Source organism: Sesamum indicum, linkage group LG9, assembly GCF_000512975.1.
Source record: "Sesamum indicum cultivar Zhongzhi No. 13 linkage group LG9, S_indicum_v1.0, whole genome shotgun sequence".
NCBI classification, from domain to species: Eukaryota; Viridiplantae; Streptophyta; class Magnoliopsida; order Lamiales; family Pedaliaceae; genus Sesamum; species Sesamum indicum.
The window spans coordinates 10,898,559-10,924,147 of NC_026153.1; the positions used below are offsets into that span (position 1 = coordinate 10,898,559).

At 38.9% G+C, this 25,589-nt stretch overlaps 1 protein-coding gene and 1 pseudogene across 1 annotated transcript; one reads left to right on the plus strand and one right to left on the minus strand.

Moving 5' to 3' along the window:
• Positions 5,655-6,322, minus strand: LOC105171228. Its single transcript, XM_011092266.1, has 2 exons — positions 5,993-6,322; positions 5,655-5,918 (listed from the first exon to the last, which is right to left on the minus strand). The coding sequence occupies exons 1-2, from the start codon at positions 6,320-6,322 to the stop codon at positions 5,655-5,657; spliced, it is 594 nt and encodes a 197-aa protein (XP_011090568.1).
• LOC105171267 overlaps positions 23,989-25,589 on the plus strand; it is a 62,147-nt pseudogene continuing 60,546 nt past the window's right edge.

The window sequence follows — 25,589 nt, forward strand, 5'->3', positions numbered from 1 at the left end:
TAAGGAGGCACAATTCAAAAAATCATTTCACCGGCTTTGTCTTCTCCAAGTTACTGCTCTCTGCTCAATTTTGCTGCTCAAGTTTCGATCTTCTTCATTCAAGGTACAATGTCCTCTTCTAGATCTAGTTCTGATTCACATTCTTCTTCAGCTACCGTTTCCCGCAGGGACGAGTCCCCTGTGCCCCATGAAGGTCCATCTAGGACTAGGCCGCGGTATAGGTCAAACCGCGATCAACGTGTAGAATCGGATTTTGATGTTGCCCCTAATGTTCATTCTGATAATAACCCCTGGAAAGGTATAGTTAGTACTGTTAAGCAGCAACTCCACCTGATAAAAGAGAAGTACTATAACCCCCCTAGTTATGAGGTTCTAATCCCCACATCCACTGATTGCATGCATCGTCCTCCTCGGGGTTTTTGTTCTTTTTCAGTGAACCATTTTGATGCGGGTTTAAGATTACCTCTCGCTCCACACGTGTCCCAAATTCTTAGGCGTCTGGAGCTATGCCCTAGGCAACTTTCGCCAAATTCGATCCCGTCATATAATCATTTTTATCATCATAATGAGGGTCCATCGGTATGAACCCAACTTTGATAATTTTTGGTCCCTGTACTCATCCACAACTTCAGCTAGGTCAGCGGACAATGGATTCTTTTATATATCTGCTCGTAAGGACTGTAGGTTTTTGGTCCCTCTTACCTCTAATGTAGGTCCTTGGAAGAAGAGGTTTATTTTCATTCGTCCTCCTCCCGGTCGAGGGTGGCCCTTTAGCTGTGAATGGGTCTTAGAGAAACCAAAACCTGTAGTCGAAGGGGGTGGGTTAGAAGGCGATCAAATTAATAGCCTTTCCTCTTAATGGTATGACCCGAAGAAAATTTTGGTAGAGGAAGTCCTCAGGTTCGCGCACCTCTCTCCTGCTCCCATCTCTGTTAAGGGCTCTTTAGGTGAAAATTTTATTTTTCTCCTTTGCCTATAATCTTTGATCGACTACTATACTAACGTGCTTTCATCGGTTAGCAGATAACATGGTTGCTCAAGCCCGCCTTACCCAGCGTATTCGAGCTGCCAAAGCCAGGGCAGCCGCTGAAGCGGTTGCTCCTCCACCAATCGCACCTGCACCCGCTACCTCAGCCCGTCCTGTAGAGGGCTCCGTAGCTCCGGAGGGTCCACGTCCCAGGAGTTCCCACCCGATCGATATCGGGAGTGAAAACACCCGATCGCGCAACCTGCCCCAAAATGTCCATCATATGGAATTGGAGTCGCCCAACCGATCTCGCACAGACGAATCTAGTGCAGGAGCCTTGGTGAGTAGGTAGTGGAGGAGGGGCAGGAGTCCGATGGGACCTAATACGAGGAGCCGATAGTCTCTGGCTTTTGGCCAATTAGAATCTGGTGTACTTGAAGAGCGCCGGAATATGGAGATGCTGAACGATGTCTCTAACTACTGGCGTAAGGCTCGAGAAGATCTGCGAACTCCAAATCATCCTACGGCCGAGCTCACTGGAGAGAAGCTTATTCCTGATTGGAAGTTGTCCTCCAATAGTACCGTTCTAGGATCCCAATCAGGTCAAGATACATGGGAGCTGTACAATGCGAGCTGCTTGCCTCGCGATCAGGCAACTTTGCTTCAAACTTCTTTCACTCATCTCGAGGAACATGCTGCTCATTCACTAATTCAGGTACCAGTTTATTCCAGTTTGACTTTCGTTCTAACTTTGTTAGGCTGCCAACTTTGTCCGCAACCTTTCCTTGAAATGTGCCGGGTTCCGGCGGAACCAAATGATAATCGATCGCAGAAACCACGATCTGCGAACTAAAGTTGCAGAGATTACAACACGAGGGGAAGAGTTGGAGAGCCAGCGTGCGCCCGTAGAAGCTCGCGTCAAGGAGCTAGAGGAGAAGATGTCGTCTGAAATCTCCAAGGCAACGGAGTCGGGGAAAGAGATCGGGTTCACAGCTGGTCATGCATTGGGAAGATTGCGGGGGCCATAGAAGGCCGAGCGGAATACTTGAGCTCGATGAGTTCGCTGTTCGCATTCGCGAGGCTCGTCTTCAAGGCGCTCGTGATTTCATCAAGGCCCCTGCCTTCGAGATTGCCTTGAAAATAAAAGCTGCAGACTACCTGATGCAGGGTTTTGACAGATGTAAAGCCCAAGTGTCTACCTTGAAAGGTTTAGCGCTAGATTTTGATATGGCCAAATTTAACCCAGTTCTTGATGGTAACATACAGCCTTTTCCAGAAAGTGGAAGATGAATTCGTTGTCCTGTTAGATGAGATGGAGGATATGTAATTTTTATGAACACATTCTGATGACTTGGATATTCGACCCTTTCTGTAAATGGATGATATGATTTTCTTTTGAGAAGTTTCATGTGTAATCGAAGCATTTTCTAAGTTCAAAATGGCCTTTTTCAGGCGCAAAATTACGATACCAAATTGCGGTCATTTCGACCCAGAAACACACTTGTTCAAGTAATTACGATCGCTTTTACTTGATCGTCTGTTTTATTCAGCCTTTTTCAGGCTTTTAAGAGAATACAATCGTTCTACCGGATTGCTTATATTATTTGGCCTTTTCCAGGCTTCTACATGAATACGACCACTCTATCAGATCATTATTTGGCCTTTTTTAGGCTTCTATCTACGAGTAGAATTTTTTTAGGTTTCGTATATTCCAGGGTCGCTGAAGGTTTCGACCTTTGGCATCCTGCAACATATAAGCCCCTCTTCTTCGTATTTCGACCACTTTGAAAGGGCCTTCCCACTCGGGATCCAATTTTCCCACATGCTGGAGACTTCGACCTTCTTCAGAACTAAGTCTCTCACTTGGAGCTCCCTTGGTCGCAGCTTTTTGTTGTAGTGCCTCATCATCAGCCAATTTGTTATCCTCTGTGTTTCTTCGCCAATTTCTACAGGAATAACAACTTCAGAACCATAAACTAAACAAAAAGGACTTTCACCTGTAGACGACCGTGGGGTCATTCTATACGCCCATAACACCCCGGTAGTTCCTCGTCCCAGGATCCTTTCGATCTTATTCTGGCTCTCAAGTGTTGAAGGATGGTTCTATTGGTCACCTCCGTTTGTCCATTTGATTGAGGATGGCCAACCGATGTGAAGCTTTGTCGGATTTTTAGTTCTTTTAGCTAGCTCGTGATTCACTTACCCTGGAATTGTGTGCCGTTATCCGATATCAGTATCCAGGGAACTCCAAATCGACAGATAATGTTCTTCCATATAAAGTTATTCATCTCCTTTTCTGATATTCTGGCCACTGCTTCAGCTTCCACCCATTTAGAGAAATATCCGACCGCGAGTATGATAAACTTCTTCTAGGCCTTTGCCGTGGGAAAGGGTCCCAATATATCAATACCCCATTGGTCGAATGGGCATGCGATCTGTACCGGGTCCATTGGCGTAGCGGGAGTATGTATTTGGGAAGCAAACCTTTGATAGGTTTCACATTTCCGCACCAATTCCTTCACGTCTTTCATCATGGTAGGCCAGAAGTAGCCTTGTCTTGCGACCTTTTGTGCTAACGACATGGCTCCTGAATGATTACCGCAGCTGCCTTCATGGACTTCTTTCAAAACGTACTCTGCTTGCTCATGATTTAAGCATTTTAAAAGAGGTCCCTCTGTAGATCTCTTGTATAAGTCAGATCCGATCATAGTGAATCTGGAAGCTCTTAGCTTTAAGCTTTTCGCCTGTGCGGGATCTTTCGGTAAAATTCCTTCTCTGAAATAAAGCACTAGTTCGTCCTTCCATGTACATGCTTGGTCTATAATTTTTATCTCGCTCACTTCAACGATCGCTGGTTGTTCCTTCACCATTACCGTGATGGTGCGGTTCTTTATTCCTGATAGTAACTCTCCAAACTTAGAGAGTGAATTAGCTCTATCATTCTCGCCTCTGGGGATCTGCTGGACAGTGCACTTATCAAATCGTTCGATCCAAGATTTTGATTTCTTGAGATACATCGACATGGATAGCTCCTTTGTCTCGTACGTTTCCTCAATCTGCATCGCTACCAATTGAGAGTCGATGTATACTTCTAGGGTTCTTGCTCCTGCTGCGTGGGCCAGCTCCAATCCCAAAATCAGTGCTTCGTATTCCGCTTCGTTATTGGTCGCTGGAAATGATAGTCTTGATGCGACCTCTATCTCCACCCCTTTGGGCCCTTGTATCAAGATTCCAGCCCCTCCATTACTGGCATTCGATGATCCGGCCACGTATAGCATCCAGGGTTCGACTTCTTGAATGAGTTCACCCGACAATTCCATCATGAAATTAGCAAGAATTTGGGCCTTCTCCGAAGTCTTGGCATGATAATCCATATCGTGCTCACCCAGTTCTATTGCCCATTTTACCAGTCTCCCTGAAGCCTCGGGTCGCTATAGGATGCTCTTGAGTGGCTGGTTTGTTAATACTATGATCTTATGCGACTGGAAGTATGGTCGCAATCTCCAAGCTGTGACTACCAGGGCAAGAACAAACTTCTCAATCACACTATATCCAACTCCGCTCCCTGTAACATTTTGCTGACGTAGTAAACCGGATTCTGGATCCTATTGTCCTCCCTTACCAGTACCGAACTCACTGCATGTTCGGAGACAGCTAGATACAAGTATAAAATGTCTCCGGTTCGAGGATTTGCCAAGAGTGGAGGTGATCTTAGATAATCTTTAAGTTGATTGAATGCATGTTTGCATTCGCTCGTCAATTGAAAATCTTTCGGCTTTTTTAATACTTTAAAGAAAGGTAAATTTCTATATGCAGATTTAGAAATAAATCTATTAAGAGACGCGATCTTACCAGTCAGTTTTTGGATGTCTTTTATCGAGCTCGGGGACTTCAACTGGAGGATCGCCTCGATCTTTTCTGGATTAGCTTCTATCCCTCGACTACTCACCATGTAACCCAAGAATTTACCTGCACCGACTCCAAATGTGCATTTAGTCGGATTGAGTTTCATCCCGTATGCTCTCGTGATGGCAAAAGTAGATTCGAGGTCCTGCAAGTGCTCCTCCAATCGCTTGCTTTTGACTAACATATCGTTGACGTACACCTCTATTGTCGACCCGATTTGATTTCTAAACATTCTGTTCACGAGCCTTTGGTATGTGGCACCTGCATTTTTTAAGCCAAAAGGCATCACGTTATAGCAAAATATACCTTGCTCAGTCACAAAAGATGTTTTGATGCGATCCTCTTTTGCCATGGAAATCTGGTGGTAGCCCTGATAAACATTCATCATTGAGAACAGCTCGTATCCTACGATTGCATCCACCAATTGGTTTATCCTCGGCAATGGGTAAGAATTTTTGGGACATGCTTTATTTAAATCCGTAAAATCAGTGCACGTCCTCCATTTCCCAGATGATTTTGGCACGACTACCACGTTCGAAAGCCAGTCCGTATACTACACTTCTGAAATATACCCGGCTTTCAGTAATTTGTTCACCTCTTTCTGGATGATGTGGTTCTTTTCGACCCCGAATATTCTCTTTCTCTGCTGGACAGGTCCCGCAGTGGGGTCTATGTTCAAACGATGTACGATGACTTTCGGACTGATACCTTTGAAGTCTGATGGACCCCATTCAAACATATCAAGATTGCGGCGCAGGAACGTGACCATCAATGTTTCAAGTCATTTCTCCAATCTCGAACCAATCTTTCTCGTCTTTGATGGGTCGCCTTGAACTAACTCAATCTCCCTGTGTTCATCGATCGGCTCTATCCTGTCTTCATTCTCGCTTATGGGGGACTCGCCGAATTTCCTTTTTCTCTCAGTTGCCTCTTTTTTCACGGACAGGTTGTAGCATCGTCTGGCTTCCACTTGATCGCACGCGACCTCTCCCACCCCAACAAGTGTGGGAAACTTCATTCTCAAATGGTACGTAGATACTATGGCCTTGAAAGTGTTTAAACCAGATCTACCAAAATAACATTATAAGCGAAAGGGGTGTCGACCACAAGAAATTTTACCATAAGGGTCTTTCTCCTTGGTTCATCGCCAATGGAAACGGGTAGCTCGATCGTACCTAATGAATCCACTTCACTTCCTCCGAAACCGACCAACGGTGAATGTACGGGGTTTAATCTAACATTGTCCACACCCATCTTAGTGAGCACTTCTTTGAGAATAATATCCGCAGAGCTTTCGTTATCCACCAGTACTTTATGGACCGTGAAATTAGCTATGTCCATCTTAATTACCATTAGGTCGTTATCGTCCCCAATTTTCTCTTTTAGATCCTGAGCACCAAACGTGATGTCCGACTCCTGTGTTATGTTCATGACCTGCCTACTCGTCATTGAGCCTATTTTTCTTTCGATCCTTTTTCTTGCTCTCCTCGAATATCCTGCATCTGATCCTCCTGCTATCGTGTGTATAACGCCTTTCACAGGCGCATTCTCTTGAGCGTTCTATCCTGTAATAACCCCATTTTCTGCCCGTCTCTTTTGGCTCCGAGATCGGCTGCGACGACCTCGGTGCTGGTAATTCTTCGATATTTGGTTCTTGAAGTATCCCTGACGCACTAGCCGCTCAATCTCGTCCTTGAGTTGGTAACACTCCTCGGTATCATGGCCTTGCTCGCGGTGGAAACTGCAGTACTTGCTCGAATACTTTTTGGCGGGAGTGACCCTCGTAAGTTTCGGCCATCTGAGTACGTCTTTTCTCTCAACCATAAGTAGCCCTTTAGCTCTCGTCATGTTGAGGGGCGTATACTTATGATACTTTTGTTGATAATGGGGATCCTTGTTCCGTTCATTCTTCGGTCGTCTATCATCATCTTGTTATAAAGTCCTCGATCCCTCCCATGCTCGATCCGCCACTCGCCATCTTTCATGGCATTCATTTCCTCCTCATCTACATACTTTTGCGCCATACTCATAAGCTGTTCAACGTCAGATGGGGCGTCTCGAGCCAGTGCAGAAGCAAATGCACCCTTCTTCAGTCCGTGTATTAAGATGCTGACCATCATATCGATCCTTAAGTCTGGTACTTCCAGTGTCTCATTGTTAAAACGTCCTATAAAACTCTTCAATGCCTCATTGTCTTGCTGTCTTATGGTGAAAAGGTGTGTCGCCGATCGCTTCTGTTTCCTCTTGCTAGCGAAGTGGAATAAAAATTTCTGCATGAGCTGTTCGTGCGATTCGATGCTTCCAGGTGGCAAGTTAGTGAACCACTCCTGAGCTTTACCTGTCAAAGTTGTAACAAACAGCTTAGCGTTAATTGGGCCGGATCGCCCATAGAGATTCATTACCATATCGAATGCTGCTAGATGCTCCAAGGGGTCTTTCGTTCCATCATATTTCGGCAGGTCCGGCATCCTAAAATTTGGGGTAACGATCTCCGTCAGAATTTGGTTACAGAACGGTGAATTCCTATGTTGGGATACTATCTCCCCTCTTTTCTTTAATTCGTCAATTTGTTTTCCCAACTTAACGATCTGCCTTGATACGCTATCGACCTCTGCACGTGAGATAGCGGGCCCCCTTGCCTGGCTCTTGTCTCGGCTGCTCGAACCCACCTCGGAGGGCGAACGCTTGCTCCGGTCTTTTCCGTTAGCCTCTGATATTTTTTCCGGCTCCTTTTTCCCAAACAATTTTCTCTTAGCACTTTCTCTCTCGATGGGCGTGGTGGTTCTACGCTCGTATGCCACAATAGCGTTCCTCCCAGCTTCTTCCATTAGTTGCTGTAGTTCCATTTTTGTCAATTGGATGATGGGCTCAGTAGTACCAATTGTCGTTTCCAAACCAAGGATGTTCCTTCCTAATTCTCCTTCCATGTTCCCAAAAGGTTACTTCAAAAATACTTTCCCACAGATGGCGCCAAATGCTCTGCCCGAGAAAAATCCTCTCGAATCCAGATAGTGATCCGCAATCTCACTTTGCGATCCGAGCCAACTCCTCGAACAGACTGGTTTTCCTGAGAACACAAAAGCGATTAGGCCAATCGGGTAAGTCCTTGACGAAGGCACTCCGACGCCCAAGTCAGTTTTCAAATAGATGGATAGGGTGTATAGATAAGATGTATTAGTGAGGGTATGTGGACATTACCTACTAATGAATTCCATCCGTGATATTTATAAGCGTTTTCATAATATATTTGGCAAGTGCGAGTATATCGTTATTATGCTTAAGTCAAGCACCCCAAATTACAGTTAATTGATATTTCATAATTTTGTGTCGTAAATCTCTCCATAAGAGTATTTAGTGGGATTTCTAACCTTTCTAGAAAATTTTCCTAGTTGGTAAACTTGCTTTATCTATAATGAGGGGCAAACTTGTCCTTAGGTAAATTACCCTCATCACATTCATATGACATATTTTCCAAGGAATGCATGCATTTGATTTCTTGATATCCTATGCTGTACGAAAATTATAATATATTGAGAAAATTGCAATTTTATGAAGATGGAAATTAGAGTCGTGACAGAATTTGATTTGACATTAATTAAGCCTTGAAATTTAAAGAAAATGGAACATTAAGAACATCTGCTGGATTTTGTAAATCTTGGCAGGAATTGAAGTTCAAGTGAGATGAACATGCCAAATTCGGGTTAGAGTTACAAACTTTTGATGAATTTTATCATGATGAGGGTTTAATTACCAAAAGACGAAAAAGTCATTCATTAAGGACATAAGGGTCATTCCACCAAGGATTCGCGGATAAGGTTACGGGTCGGGTTGCCGAAACCCGACCCGTCATACGACCCGGACAGGTGGGATGATGAGCACTGTACGATTAAAGGAAGCTTGAATCATGACACGTGTCGAGCTACAGTACTAGCTGGTCCTATAAATACCCCCATGCCTAGTTAAATTGAGGTAATTGGTGTTTGTTGCATTAAATACTTAACTTGAGATCACATCATTTTCTTTCGACCGTTAACTAACTTGAGCGTTGGAGGGTCTTCGGAAGGACGAACCCCATTAACTTGACCTACTTGTTTTATCCTCAGGCCCCATAATAGATTCGGAGGGGTGATGTGGGCAGATCATGACCGTTGATCGAGGTCACACAGATCGAGCCGGATCATATCTTTAAAATAATTAGTACTTTTATTTTAGAATAAAGAATTGTATGACTTAATTAGCAAATTCAATTTCAGCAGAATGTATATCTAACATTGTCACTCTGCTTACTTATGGGATCGAAGTTGCAATTTTTCATAATATGTTTGAATGCTGCCACACCTATATTTTAATTTGAGTGACTTGTAACAAAAGTTGGTGAGACTTATGTAAGAGTTGGGCAAAATCTTTTGGGTACTAAGAGAACAAAAAGCAAACTTCATAGAGAATCTTCCCTCAAGACTACGTAATTAACTTTAATTCTTAACTAGAAGAGTCTACGTACCATTTAATTATCTTATATGTATATGATAATTAAAAAACGCAATATTGAAGCATGAAACTGCCCATCTCATGCATTATAATGGATGAAGTGAAAAAGAAAATGTTAATACGGATGTTTTTTATTTCCGTTTTTGTTGGAATTAATTAAAATACGATGTATTAGTCGTGTATTAACAAGATTTAAACTCTTTATGTTTAAAATAATATCACCCACGTTGTGCTTATGGTAGATTTTATAATTTAATTTATTATTAACCATTTTTCAATATTTTTTTCAAAATTTTCAATGAGCGTTGATAATTATGATATTGTTTGTATAGCATATACCCATCAACTCTCTGAAATGATCAAAAGTTACATTATGAGTTAGTACATATATTGTGTTTTATATGATAATTCATGTATAAAAACCACGTATACACAAATATAATTTATTTATTAAAAAAGATATTTAATTATATACATTTTATATTAACATGTGTAAGAATATTTCACAAGTTGCCGACTACAGAAACTTTGTAATAATGAAAGTCTAGATGTCAGTGAGGCCTTGCTTAATTGATAATTAAGGTTGAGGTGTCAGATATTTTGATTGTAAGTTTGGATGCTATGAATGTGGCTCTATGGTTATTTTTGTTTGTTGTTTAGTTGCTTATTTGAAGAACATACTAGTTGATTTAAATTATTATATATTGAATCACTTTTGGAATTTGAATGATTGAATAATGTAATGAGTCGGTAATATAAAAAAAATTAACTAATTTAAATTATTAATATATTGAATCACTTTTTGGAATTTGAATGATTGAATAATGTAATGAGTCGGTAATATAAAAAAAATATAATATGAACAATTTTTTCTAAATTTATCTATACTTAAATATAAACGAATGTATTTTTCTCTCGAAAACGACGGTTATAACACAGCGGCATCATTTTTATTGTTATGACGATAATACCTCTAAGTTTATTTTCTTTTCTCTTTCTTTCTTTTATTTTTTTGAAAATATAATGTGTTGGTTTATATATATCTTTTTTTGTTCATAATATATTTTAAAATATGTTATAATATTTATTACATGCACGCAGAGACAGCGTGCCACGACGACTAGTATATAAAATAGAGAGCCGCTTTTCACTTACAATTATCGGTTTATGACAGTACAACACGAAATAAAATACCAAATTATACTTTTAAAATGATCCATGTTATTTTTTAACTGTCAATACTATCATATTATCTTTCACTCCCACTGATGTTAATCACTGTAAAGTTTAATAATTTTTTATTTTTAAGATCTATATGGTATATATTTTATTATATATTGTCTAGCAGGATGATCCGTGACTTTAAAAAGAAGTGAGGAGATGAGAAATAGTTTTTAACGGAGTAGTGGTAATTGATTACGTGCAGAAATGAGGACGTTTGAACAAATTACGACCTTAGATACACAACAACTTTCCTCACAATTAGACAATTAACTCCGAAATAATTAATTTATCAATTAATTCATCATCCAAATATCAGCAGCGCCACAATATTTCCTGAGTGAGTAGGTGGACTTTTGTTCCTTTTCTAACAAGAGATTGACTATTGAACTCCAACGTTATTACCAAACCCTATTACTGTCTCACTAATCAATGTTTCTAGAGTAATTAACATTAGAAGAAGTTCATAAGTGGATTGAATTTTCGTTCTAGATCATATTGTTACGTACTATTTTAGGAAAAATATATTATTTTAATTCTGTAATTCAAGGAATGTGATAGTTTTAGTTTTGCACGAATTGATTTTTACAATTTAATTTTATAACTTTAACTTTTTGGCAATTCTAGTTATTTTCGGCCAATTTGATCGAAAAATCTTATGTAACTTGCACATAACCCAAATAAATTGTATTTTAATCCTGTAAGCGAATTTGACTAGAGAAGCGTTAATATTGCTAAAATTTTAAAATTACAGGACTAAATTGTAGATTCAATTCGTAAAGGAAAACACGCCACCTCCAAATTACAAGACTAACGTTACAATTTTTTCTCTATTTTTTTATTAGATATATATGCGATATATGTTCGTTTAGAAAGATAGTCCTGCAATTTTTTTCCCTCCATTTCATGCCATATATATATGCCATGCTTGTGTACCAAAGACTATGTGCGTTATTTATTTTATTTAAAAATAAAATTTATATACATATAATGTGTATATATTAAATAGAATAAAAAATTCAACATGAAACAAAAAAATTCAATCCAATAAGTTGCATAAGGTTTCTTGTAATGACAACATGGAAGTAGGGAAACATCAACTTGTGGAAATGGTCGGAGTTAGTTCATACAAGTAAGCTATATTTCAAGGTGTTGTGGAAAAAAATAACGTTTGATCCAAAGTCAAAAACGTTTCTTTGTCAAAGCAACATCTGAAACTGTAAAATACGTAGATGTAAACACACACACAACACATACCATATATATATATATATATATAATATGTGAATTTATTTAAATATTGTCACTGTTACTGTGATTAATTAAATAAATCGAGAGAAGTAATAGTCACCACCTAATCCACGCTTTCTGTTGGATGTTACTTAAAACTTTTTATAAATTGTCAATGCCTTTTCTTTCTCCTTTGTTTTTGTTTAATTGAAGTTGCTATTTGGTGAGACATGCGACTTCCTTGGTAGCAGCTTAATTATGTTTCCTTTTAATTTCCCCCTTTTTATCTTTCTGGTGGGTAAGTTTAAGGTTACACTAGCTATTGTGGCACACAATTATTGTATTTATATAATAAATAATTTTTTATATATTATAAATATAAATAAAATATATTACCCAACAAATCACATTAAAAAAATTGAAAGAACAACTTAAATTACTATCGACACAAAAAAAGTTGGTGTAATGATATTAAAAAGACGTGGAGTCACTTTTGTAGAAAAACAAAAAGAAACTACTTACAATTAATCTTTAAAATTACCGAATTAGAACTATCATTATTATATTTAAAAATTAATGCTGTAATGTCCTAAACAATAGTTTGCAAGTATTTGGACATTTTTTACATATTAGTATACATGCACCTAATATATGTACTAGGCGATATTAAGAATGAAGAAATGCAATTTTCTGGTGAAACCTGCTAGTCTCTCTCCTGTTGCCGGAGATTTGACAGACGCTGTATCTGCAGCAAATGAGGCTGCGCTCTCCAAACACAAGAATGTTGATGAGGTTACAACAACCAATATAACTAAGGCATCTACAACTATCAAAATAAAGAGTAGTAAGTCTCGCGGCCCATGTCCAAGGAGGCCTAAATAAATTTGCCTCGGCCCTACTCAAATACAATCCACCCACCCAAATGGCAAGCTGTGGGCAAGAAGAAAATAAGAAATTTGGACTGTTTGGTTTCTTTTTGGGCTGGGCCTTTTCAATTCCCAACATAATATTAGTTAAGTTTATTGATTTACAAGTTGAAAAATTATTTTTTTTTTCAATAAAGACAAATTTCATTAATGATAAAATATACAGCTATACAATCACATGGCCGAAGAGGCCATGAAATATGCCATAATCTATATAATGCTATCATACTAACTCTATAAGGAAGTTCAACACTCAAAATACGGAGTCTAAGTTCGTCCAAAATGATGCAGGTAAGTTGAAAAGAAAATTTAAAAGTTGTTCGTATTTTTACTGTGAGTATCGCATGCTGAAAATTGAATTTCATGATTGCTTACTTGTATTGTTAGCGTAATATTGCAGCTTGGATATAGCAATATTAATTAAATGGGTGAATAACAATTTATTCTTGTGATATTATAAATAAGTAAATTGAAAAAAAAATATGGATTTATCCTCTATATTTTTTAAAGTGAAGCAATTTACCTCCCTAGATAAGGAGGCATATTGCTTCATTTTAAAAATTTAGGGAGGTAAATTGATTCACACTAAAACACACAGGGTGACAAATTGCTGTATTTTAAAAAATACAATGAGTAAAACTTAGGGTTTATTTAATAGTATTATGGAGAACGTCGGGGATGATGGAGAACGTCGGGAAGATACTGATCGACTTGAAGGCGAACGAAATAAACATGAAAACGAGGGCAATTTCACGGTTGAAGGAGCGCATTCGGTGATCGGAGTCGTTGTGGGAACGAATGGCATCATGGCAGATGGAAAAGGTTGCATCTTGGGGGCTGTTGCAGGCGGTTTCGAAAACCCTGAAAGATTAGGGTTTGACGACGCCGATTTCGAACAGGCGACGAACGGCGAGATTGAAGGCGATTGAAACGATCAAACTGGTGTGGCAGACATGGATATGAGGTCTGATATTGGTTTTGAGGTGAATATAGATGAAAGGAGGTCTAAATCGAAAGCCACCATTGAAGGGATTGAAGGTTCTCCGATGGCCGGAAATTTGAGACGCGAACAAGAACTTCAGCGTGTGAAGGATTTTAATATGCGAGAATTTCTCCATCTTGCACACAGGGTTGTCGATGAAGGAGATGACGCAGTCATGGCTGCTCTAGAAGAACTGAAATGCAGATGGGAGGCCAAGATTGGCCGTGCTCCAGCGCCGACGGCGCTCGATGCCGTCCCTGCTCATCAACTAGCGAAAGGACTACGAAGAGCCTGCCACCGATTGTTATCAGCAGGTAATCCGACTGAGAAACGCCCTGACGAACAAAGGGATGTATCTGCTAATTCACTGCAGCAGAAAACTGCAGATGTTTTGCAAAATCCGACACCGACGGCTGAAAAAACACAGCAGGTAACGGTGAAGGTTTTGTGCCCAAAATGTCATCGGAAACTGGGGATACATTGCTGCAAAATACACAGGACCAATCTGTAGAATTGTTGGATAGTATTACAGAGAAATATGATGAATTTGGCAGGGAAGAGACAACAAAAATTGGTGATTTTTTGGTGAATAGTTCGCTGGAATTTGCTGTTCCAAAACAACAATTTACTATTGTGCTTTCACGGGAATCTGGCTGGATTTCTGGGCCTTGCATGGAGAACCAAAATACCAACAAACGGGCCATGGGTGGAGATCAACATAATACGGGAATCTTCATTGGTACGGTACCTCTTCGCTCTTCGAACACACCTGAATCATCTGTGGATAAATTTGCTGATGCATTTAATAACTCAAGTCGTCGGACGTTGAAATTTATTGAATCTTGGATGCAAAATGGAGAAGTGGTTATTCGTCCGTCGTTGAATATGGTACGAGATGGCTCTAGACCATGGAAACATATGGCAGTTGGCTACTTTCTGGGTAAAAAACCGTATTTTCATCACCTTAATAAATTTGTTCAATCTATATGGCCTACGGTCAAAGATGTTATTGCTACATCAAATAGGTTTTATTTCTTTCAATTTCACACATTGGCGGTGATGGAGGAAGTTATTGAGGGTGGCCATTGGTTATTCCAAGGCCAACCTATTGTCCTGCAGAGATGGGAACCAGGGATGGCCTTGCGTAAGCATAAACATACGCAGATTCCTGTGTGGATTCGACTAAGGCATCTACCGGTAGAGTTTGGGACTAGCGATGGACTTAGTGCAGTCGCTAGTGGCATGGGCAAACCCTTATATCCGGACGCTATCACACGCGCATGCACGAGACTGAATTTCGCTCGCGTATGTTTAATGTTTGATGTGTCCTCTAAATTACCGAAACACGTGGTATTACTTATGCCAACGGAGGATGGGGCTGAGGTGCCGTGCAAAGTGGATGTGGAGTATGAATGGTTACCATTGAAGTCCCGTTCATACATGAGTTTAGGATATGATGCTATAACATGCCCAACTACAAATAAACCGGCTCAAAATTTTCAAATATTCATACAACGTTCCCAGAAGAAAAAAGCCATTGAGAAAGAGGTTGAAGACGTCGAACCGCCTCGTTCCCGTGGGGATGCTTCAAATTATAGAGGAGATATAAGGTGTGATAATTTCCGTGTAGGTGGATCACAAGTAGGACGGGAAATAAGGGGTGAGAGGAGTACGTCACCTCCAAGTCGAAAGGGTAAGGAGATAGTTCTATATAATACCTTTGCACTTTTAACTACTGATGAGATGTGTGCAGCTACGCCACCTGAGGGCCCTAATAGATGCAGCCCTTTTATGGGGTGCTCATGATACCAGCCGCTGTATGGAGTATACGGGGACTTAATTGTAGGGATCATCAAATGGCGGTTAAGGAGCTTATTCGGGTACACAGAGTATTATTTCTTGGTATTCTGGAAACTCGTGTAGCACTTTATAATATTGCAAATATTCAAAATAGTACATGTCCATGATGGAACTAGTTTACTGATTATAATACTGATGGCAATCGTATTTGGCTTACTTGGAATGACACTAATGTGGGTGTTGAAATACTTAATGTTAGTGATCAATTAATTCATTGTCGAGTTACTAACCGTATGATGCATAATCAACACTTAATTACTATTGTGTATGGGAGGAATGATGTGCGTAGTAGGAGAACGCTGTGGCGTGATTTACATGACCTATCAGAAGAAATTGCAGAGGAGGCGTGGTTTGTAATGGGGGTCTTTAATGCGGTGCTTGATATGAGCGAGGTCTGTAGTGCCTCGAGAGATATCAGGCAGGCAATGAAGGAGTTTCAATCATGTGTCACGGAGATGGGTCTAATTACACTTCCTATGAAGGGAGAAACGTTTACATGGCATAATTGTAGTGGTGATGGTAGAAGCTTCTGGAAAAGACTTGACAGAGTCTTAGCCAATGATGTGGTGTTACACATGTGGCCAAATGCGTATTATAGGTGCCTTGCTCCTGCTACTTCAGATCATTCTTCGCTATTGTTGCAAGGTGGCTCCCGTCTAAATTACGTAAGTCCTTTTTGATTTGATAATTACTTGGCATCATCTCCCAAATTTTTGGATGTTGTTAACTCGGTATGGATGCATGCAATTGAGGGTACTCATATGTATACAATTACTAGAAAGTTACGTGCTTTTAAGCCTATTTTTAGCTCGATGCGGCAAAAAAAAGGGGATCTTTCTATCAATGTGCAACATGCCAAGAAATTCCTCACTACAGCCCAGGAACTCCTTGCTCACGACATACATGATGAGACATTCTTGTTATTGGAGCACTGTTGTAGAATTGTGCTCATGAAAGCTGTGAAGTTAGAGCAAAGCATGCTCCGACGACGGGCTAAAATGCAAAGGTTGAAAGAGGTTGACCAATGCTCAAGGATCTTCTTCCGCAAAGTGGCCACCCGACGAGCAACAAAACGGATCTACCAAATAAAAGGGCCTGATGATAACATGATTAACGAATAGGAGGATATTGTTGCGGCATTTTTGCGTTATCTCGAGACCATATTAGGCGGTGTTCGCCAAGAAAGGGAGCTCAACCTAGAACATTTGAGATCAAGGGCCAGGCATGTGTAAACAGAGGAGGAAAGGGACATGCTTATAACCCAAGTCACGAGAGATGAAGTTAAAAAGGCCTTCTTTGACATTGAGGAGGACAAGGCACCGGGGCTTGATGGTTTTTCGTCAGGGTTTTATAAAGTTGCATGGCCTATCGTCAGCAGGGAGGTCACAAATGCAATACTGGAGTTCTTTTATCATGGTCGACTGTTGAAGTAAATCAACTCCACGGTTATCTCTCTCATCCCCAAGGTACATAATCCCTTATCTGTTAGTAATTTCAGGCCTATATCGTGCTGTAATGTGCTTTACAAAGTTATTACTAAGATATTAGTCAAGAGAATTCAGTTGGTGCTTGACAAATTAATTAGTCCTGCACAAAATGCCTTTGTCCCGGGCCATTGTATTGGGGACAATGTCTTACTGGCGCAGGAATTATTTTCGGGCTACAACCAACAACATAAGCCCCCTCGGTGCGTGTTGAAGGTTGATTTACGAAAAGCTTATGATATGGTGGAGTGGGATTTTCTGTTTACGGTTCTACGGCTATATAAATTCCCAAAACTCTTTATTGGATGGATACGTGAATGCGTTACAACCACAACTTTTACTATTGCATTGAACGGTGGCATTCATGGATTCTTTGCGGGAGCTCGAGGGCTTAGACAAGGGGATCCCATGTCTCTTTATCTGTTTGTGTTGGTTATGGAAATTCTTGGCCTCATGATCCAACAGGAAATTGAGGTTCAAGGCGGATTTCTTTATCATTGGCAATGTGAGGAAACGGGGCTCTTCCAGCTATCGTTTGCTGATGATTTGCTACTCTTCTGTCGTGTTGATGAGTACTTTATACGGGTATTTAAAGAAGGTTTGGACGATTTCTCCTCTTTATCTGGTCTTCATACTAATGCTGCTAAAAGCCAGATTATAATTCTCTAAAGCCGCTCAGCCACTTAAACATACAATTTTAGCATCCTCGATTTTCAGGAGGGAGAATTGCTAGTCAAATATCTTGGATTACCACTTATTGCCTCTCGACTTTCCATCTCTGATTGTAATCTTTTGCTAATTAAGATTGATAAGAGATTGTAGGGTTGAGCTTCCATTCAGCTGTCATTTGTAGCTAGAATTCAACTCATTAAATCAGTCCTCATGTCACTACAAATTTATTGGGCTATGGCATTTATTTTACGAAAAGGAGTTATTAAGGAGATAGAGAACGATTCCGCTAGTTTCTGTGGAAAGGTGCATCAACCTCTGGATATCCGAAGGTTTCCTGGAATCAAGTGTATCGTTTGGTGGAAGAAGGAGGACAGGGGATCATGGATGTAGCAGCCCTCAATCGAACTCTTATGAGTAGACATATCTAGAGAATAGTAAGCAGAACCCGCGGTTCCATATGGGTAACATGGATTTGCACCATGAGACTTCAAGGCAAATCAATATGGACAGTTGAGGCCAATTTCGGGTTATGGAGTTGGCGCAAATTCCTTGGACTTCGACATATACTACAGCCTCATATCCATTATAAGATCGACAATGGGGAATTATTATTTATATGGCAGGATCCTTGGCATCTTATGGAGATCTTAATAACTATATTTCCACACGGCCCCTATCACACCCACACACGGGCGGACATGCTCCTTAGAGAGGTTATTCACAATGGAGTATGGCATTGGCCGTTGCCTCTTACACCCACACACACACGGGCGGACATTACAGTGTTGGACGTCATCCAAAAATTGCCTCCACTACAAGGCACACAAGACTCGATCACTCTGAGAGGAAACCCCTATACCAATAGGAGGGTGTATGACATATTTCGTTCTTCAGGTCCAAAGGTAGGTTGGTATTTACTCCTTATGGGCCCATTTAAAATTCCCAGGAATTCGTTTATTTATGGCTAGCTCTACATGAACGACTCTCCACCATGGATCGTCCGTGGTTACAACATCTTAATATGGATTGTGTTCTCTGCTCGAGGGGTACACCGGAGACTCACCAACACTTGCTATTTTTGCGCCCTTACTCAAAGCAATGTATTCGAATCTTAAGCAGGGAGGTCCGGTTTTCATGGACAAACAGAGGATCGATGATTGCTGTACAAAAGTGGCGGGGAAAGCACGTGGTTAACGCCGCCTATCGCAACCTTTTAGCATCTCTAGTATATCACATTTGGCAGGAGCTCATTAGGAGGAAATTTCAGCAATTGGATCGTGACCCGTTGGTAGTGGCTAAGATTATTCTAGACGAAATTAGATTACATATACTTAGTGCAGAGTTGCCGAATAAAATTAGTACGATAGGCTTGTATAGATTATGGCAAATTCCATGTCACACAACATCAGCCACTTGACTGTACATTACGATTTTTTTCTAAATGCAATTTACCTTACCGGAAAAAAAAAACATAATGAGTAAAATTACTATTTATTTTTTATAAAAAATAAATTATTTATTTACGATATCACATTAAGGATGCTTGTACGTTTTTTAAAAATATTAAATGTATATGTGTTTCATATTGCGAAAACCATAGTATTAGTTAATTAAGTTTTTGTGGTTTATTAGCTGAAAAGCGTTCTCCTTTTTTACTGTGAGTAGTGCATGCTGAAAATGGACTGCATGTCATGAATTTTATTTTGCATCTCTGGTGTAAGTATTGCAGGTTTAATATAGCAATATTAATTACATGTTTGTGTTTCATGTTCATTAAATCAATTTTTGTTAAATTTATGTGGTTTCTATGATGAAAATTATTCCTTTTTTACTATATATGAGCATTGCATGTCATAAATTTTACTTTATTTTTTTCGGGTAAGTATTTCATGTTCGGCATAGGAATTTTAATTATATGTATATCTGTTTCATGTTGATTAAGTCAATATTAGAATATTTATGTGGTTTCTAGCTATGCCCAAAATTGTTCTTTTTTAACTGTAAGTAGCGTGCGTTGAAAATATAATTGAAAAAAATACGAACAACACATTTTGATATTGTAAATGAGCAAATTACTCCCTTATAAAAGATTTAGCAATTTATTCCTCTATATTTTTTAAAATGCAGTAAAATTATCCCCATATATTTTTTAAAATGAAACAAATTACTCCCTAAATTAGAAGTTACATTGCTTCATTTCAAAAGACAATATTGTGAAATCATACATTATGATAGTTTATAGGTTTCCTGTGGTTTAATTTTATTTTTGTATTTTTTAAGTGAAAATATGGTTGCATGTTAATTCAAATTTGTATTTTTAGTGTAAATATTGCAGGATAAATATAGCAATCTTTATTAAATGTATATGTGCTTCATGCTGTGGACTATATACTATTAGTTAAATTTTTATGTCATCAATTACTTTTGACAACTGTATAAATTAATAGGAGTATATTTTGCCTCATTAATTACTTTTTGTTTTCATTGTATACAAGGAGTTGCTGAATATAGTAACCAATTACAACATTGCTAGATTCTATTGTTATTTTGCTTTTTTTATAAATAAGAGTATCTTTTTTCCACCTTTGCATTTATCAAGGGGGTTAAATGTAAATTACTCCAGTAATATGTGAATAAATAAATATCCCATGTGAAAAAAGAATTATCAAATTATTTCTATATATTTTAAAAAATAAAGCAAATTATCCTCTATCAATGGTATAGATAGATAGACAATTCAAAATATAGGATATAATTTACTATTCTATTTATAAAATTTATTTTGTTCATTTATCATATGTGCATTTTGTCCTTTATAAATATAATACCTTCTATAGTTTGAATGGGAGTGGTTGGAATAAGTAGGGGAGTAGTTTATGTCAAGACAGCTTTTTAATTTTTTTATTTTCTTTTAGCTTTTTCCTATACTTAGATTAAGCATATCAAATTATTTCTTGGATTTCTTGGATGCTTTAGATTGACAACTGATCGAAATGTAGGTTCCACTTTATGTGTATGAACGTTGTTTTCTGTCGTTTAGAAGCGTGTAGTTTTATGCATTTAAAATATCAATGTGCATATAATATAAATGGGTAATTACATTTTACTATTTTAACTATAATTATTTTTATATTTTAATTTTTTTATCAACGTATAATCTTAGCATGACGAAATTTTCATTTTACTATTTATAACTTCTTTTAACCAAGTTTTTTGTCGAAAAAAATCACATCAGTGCAAATGTGATATTTAAGAGTTATGTAATGTGATATGTTGCACGTATGCATAGTATTGCAATGTCTTTCTGGCAGAAAAATCATTACAAAGCCCAGCCATATATGACGAATTATAAATTTTGCAAAGTTGAGATGTAAGTTAATAGTACAAAAAAAATTGATAATAAAATATAAAAACAGGCATAATTTAAATGACAATAATTTATCTTATATAAAACCGCTTTCTTAAACCATGATGCTGCCTCGAACCATCTCACTCTTATTCAAGAATTCTATTCGCATTTTCTTTTGCTTTTATGTAATTTCATTCACATACAATATATTCATATTTTACTCTCAACTACGCAATGATATTACTATGATGGAAAATCTTTCTAATGCACTGGGATCGACTATAATTTTGACCAAGTGGGTGGGAATAATGGTAGGGATGAAAGATTCGATATGATTCGAGAATGCGATGGAAGTGTGAAATAAAAAAATTTAAAATTGATTTCAAAGGGGAGTTTCCTTTGAATTTTCCGGCGTTCGGCATTTTCAAAAAGATCATAACAACAAATGAAAAATGTTTGAGAAGGTGGCTAAAGGAAAAATAAAAAGGTGGAAAAAATATAGATCGAAACATTACCTTTTTCTTTTTTTTTCTTTCGGGTAAAGGTAAATTTCATATATGAGAACCAAAAAGTAAAAATGTATACACACAATCAAGTATTGGTTTCTCCTTCGATAGGCCAAGAGATATGCCATAGATCTATATAATCCTCGTGTACTAATAGCACAAGGCAAATCAATACTCAAAATACGTTGCCCAACTTCCTCTAAGACTAATCAAGCAATAGTAAGTGCCGATCATTTTGTAAGCTGAAAGATCCACCTATTCCTTTCTTGCCAAATGTGATATACAAGTGAAGCCAATACTGCACACTAAGCCGTGCTAACAACATGTTATCCTCGCCACTTAACAGACGCTCATGCAGTGTCCACCATCAAATCTCGGTTAGGCCAGTCAAACCGAACCTGTTGTCTAATCGCCATCAAACACCTCTGAGAGTAGGAAAACCTAAAGAGTAGGTGAGGATGTGTCTCAGCTTGTATCCATAAATACAGTCCCCACCCAAGTGTCTAAGGAGTAGTTTGTCCATACTGGACAATTTCCTTGAAATAGCCAACCAAAGAATGAAATTGTTCCAAGGAATCCTAAAAGGACCCAAGAATAGTAAAGATCAACGTACCTTGGGCCCTGCTGATGCAAAAAGGGTATAAGCATCTCTGGAGTGAAACCCTCCAGAGCTCGATCTCCAAGTAACTCGGTCGCTTCCACACTGAATGATAGGAAGGTTCTGCGTAATCTCCAAACAATCAATATCAGTAATTAATGGCCACCGCCACTGACCATCAACAATAACAACGCTAAGCCTATCACTAGGAGAGGTATTAGACAGTCTTGGTCCTAGAGGAAAATTAGCTAATAGTGACCCCAAAGAATGCCATGGATCAAGCCATAAGGAAAAATCTGCTCCATCACCATTCGGATACTCTATAAATAGGACCATGTCATGCCGTAATCGAAGAAGTTTCCTTTATTAGAAATGGTGATCAGAAAGCTAATTAGATTGAAGGTTTTGGGAACCATTTAGCAATTTTTGTGAATGTAATATTATCTTGATGAATATAGTAAGCATTCATCTGTGGCATCCATGTGTTTGTTGTGCTTATTATTTACATTGAATAGTGTTTTAACGTCAATATAAACGTCCACAGACCAATTGAATAACCCATGTAGTTAGGCTGCACATTGGATGGAAGCTATAAAACCAACTTTCGAGGGTTGGTATGAAACGTTCTAGGTCGAGGACCTGGGCATTGAGAGTCCTATAAAGATTTGTATTAAGTATTGCATTCATTAGATGAGTGCCTTGTTTCATCGGCGATAGACATGGGATGTTTATGAAATTTTAGTGGATTAGTTGACAAGGTTGTTAACTGATTGAACTAACTCGCACGACTCGTCATATGGAAGTCTTGAAGGCTTAGTCGGTATGACTTGAATTTCCGACACCCGATGGTACAGGATTAGTCCTTGGATTTGAGGAATTAAGGCAGTCACATGCATATGATGGCTATATATTGGATCTCGAGAGAGATGACTATGTCTTCGATGTGGTCATTATAAACCTTGTCTAGTGTAGTTAGATTATGTAGTAAGGACGGTGGATTGTAAGATAGAATCTGTTTTCTATCAGTATATGATGGATATATCTCCTATTCGCTCTGAGATGGTTTAGACTCTCTAATTCTATGGCCATAGCGATTGGACAAATAAGAAATGGTTTCCTTTGTCGATCAATAGAGTAAACGCATCCCAAGTATTCAACATAGTTGCCTCGTCCAAGATGGGAATCGGCACCCAATTCCATGCTCTAAACTAAGGTCGAGAGATGGTCAAAGGAAGGACCATACTTGTTTGGAACTCGAGAGCCTAAATGTTCACGCCAACATTCACTTATTCTCTAGTTCCATAGACCGTTGCTAGATGGTCATGGTGACGGACGTTTCTGATTAATGATTAATTGAAAATGATTAATTAAATTAGATTTATTAATTATTTATATTGGACACAATGCTCAAGTCTAGTTGAGGGTGTTCATTCCATTGGAAATGTGCTCCTGTTTCAGCTTGGTTTTGCAGATGATCTATTGCTATTTTATGAAGTTGATATATAGGGGTCTTCAAGTAGGGCTTAGATGTGTTCGCATCACGGTCGGGTCTATGGCTTAGTGCACATAAGAGCCACCTTATTATCTCTCGCTCGGCACACGGGATTCGAGAAGGGTTGTTGGAGATGATGGACTTCTAGGAAGGGCAGTTACCGATGAGATACTTCGGCTTCTGCTCCTCTCGTTTATCGATAATAGATTGTCAGCCATTGTTATAAAAAATTGACCAATGTATTAAAGGATGGGAAGGTCTGGCTTTGTCGTATGTTGGGAGGATTTAAATCATCAAATCTGTCCTTATGTCGTTCAGCGTTTATTGGGCCTCAACGTTCCTATTTCATAAAGGTGTTATAAGGGAGATTGAGAAGAGAGATCGATCATTCTTGTGGAAAGGGGGGATGATAGGGGCTATGCCAAGGTAGCATGGCGAGATGTATGTGAGCCGTTATCAGAAGCGAGTCAGGGCTTACGAGATATCGCTACCTTAAATCGTGCGCTAATGTGTAAGAAGTTCTATGACATTATAAGCTCTTTGACGTTATAAGGGGCTATGTTCTATCTTTGGCAGGATCCTTGGCACCATCTTAGACCCTTCATTGCCAGATTTCCCCGTAGATCGCGACTCCTTGAGCTTGGGATTTTTGTCAAGCTCGGAAGCATTATCATGGAGGGGTAGTGGCACTGGCCCTTCATTACAGACATTGAGTGTTTGGAGATTCTATAACCACTGCCTCAGATTCATGGTGGTGTTGATCGCATCATTTGGCGGTATGAGAATGGTAGTACTACATCCACATCTATATACCGATTGTTGGATCCTCTAGGACCCAAGGTACGCTGGTCTTCACTACTCTTTGGTTCCCTCAAGATCCCCAAGCGTAATTTTATTTTATGGCTTGCTATATTGGGAAAGCTTTCGACGGATGATAAACCATGGCTCTCTTACCTAGGCGCCTGTGTTTTATGTGATGAAGGCGCGATCGAGTCGCATATACACTTATTCTTCTGATGCCGCTACGCCCGACGGTGCCTTATAGTTATTCGGCTATCCGTTCGCTTCAACTGGCCTAACTGTGACTGGCCAATGGATGTAGAGTGGGCTACAAGAAAATGGATATGGCAACACATTATCAATCTGGCTTATCGTGCGCTACTAGCTTCATGTGTGTATCATATTTGGAAAGAACGGAACCTGAGACTTTTTGAGCAGTCTGAGCGAGAACCGACCGCACTTGCTGGACTCATTGTGAAAGATGTTAGACAGAGGATTCTTAGTGCTTCTTTGGCTTGCACTGTTAGTTCTTGTGCGTTATATAGACTTTGGCATATCCTTTGGCCTGTCGAAGGACACGCCCCTCATTGAGCATTGTTGTATTGTACGATTGTACCGTTTATTTAATAAAAATTATATTTACTGAAAAAAAGTCTAGCTGAGGGTGAACCTAAAGAGTCACACAAAGATCACTATGGAATTAGTAGAATTAATTTGGGATTAATTCAAGAAGAAATGAATTAATTTAAATGGATTAAATTAATTCAAGGAGAACATGTAAATGATTTGATCATTTATTTAATAATCTATTTGATGGATGTCTCAATTAATTAATTGAATTAATTAATTTTGGGTTTAATATATTTAAATTAATTTATTAATTTTACTAAGTTTGGATTAATTAATGCATTGGATCAATTAATTAGTGTTTGTGCTTAGATTGATTTAATTAGAATAAATGAATTTTTGGTCTTTGTCGGGCTAAAATTAATTTAATTAATTATTATCCAATGGACGTTGGTTGGGCTTGATTTAATTTGATTAAATCAAGCCTGGTGCAAAGTCCAAGCCCATTTGAGGGAGGTTGGAGCAAGTTAAGAAGGGTTTGAAACTCCTCACCATGATAAA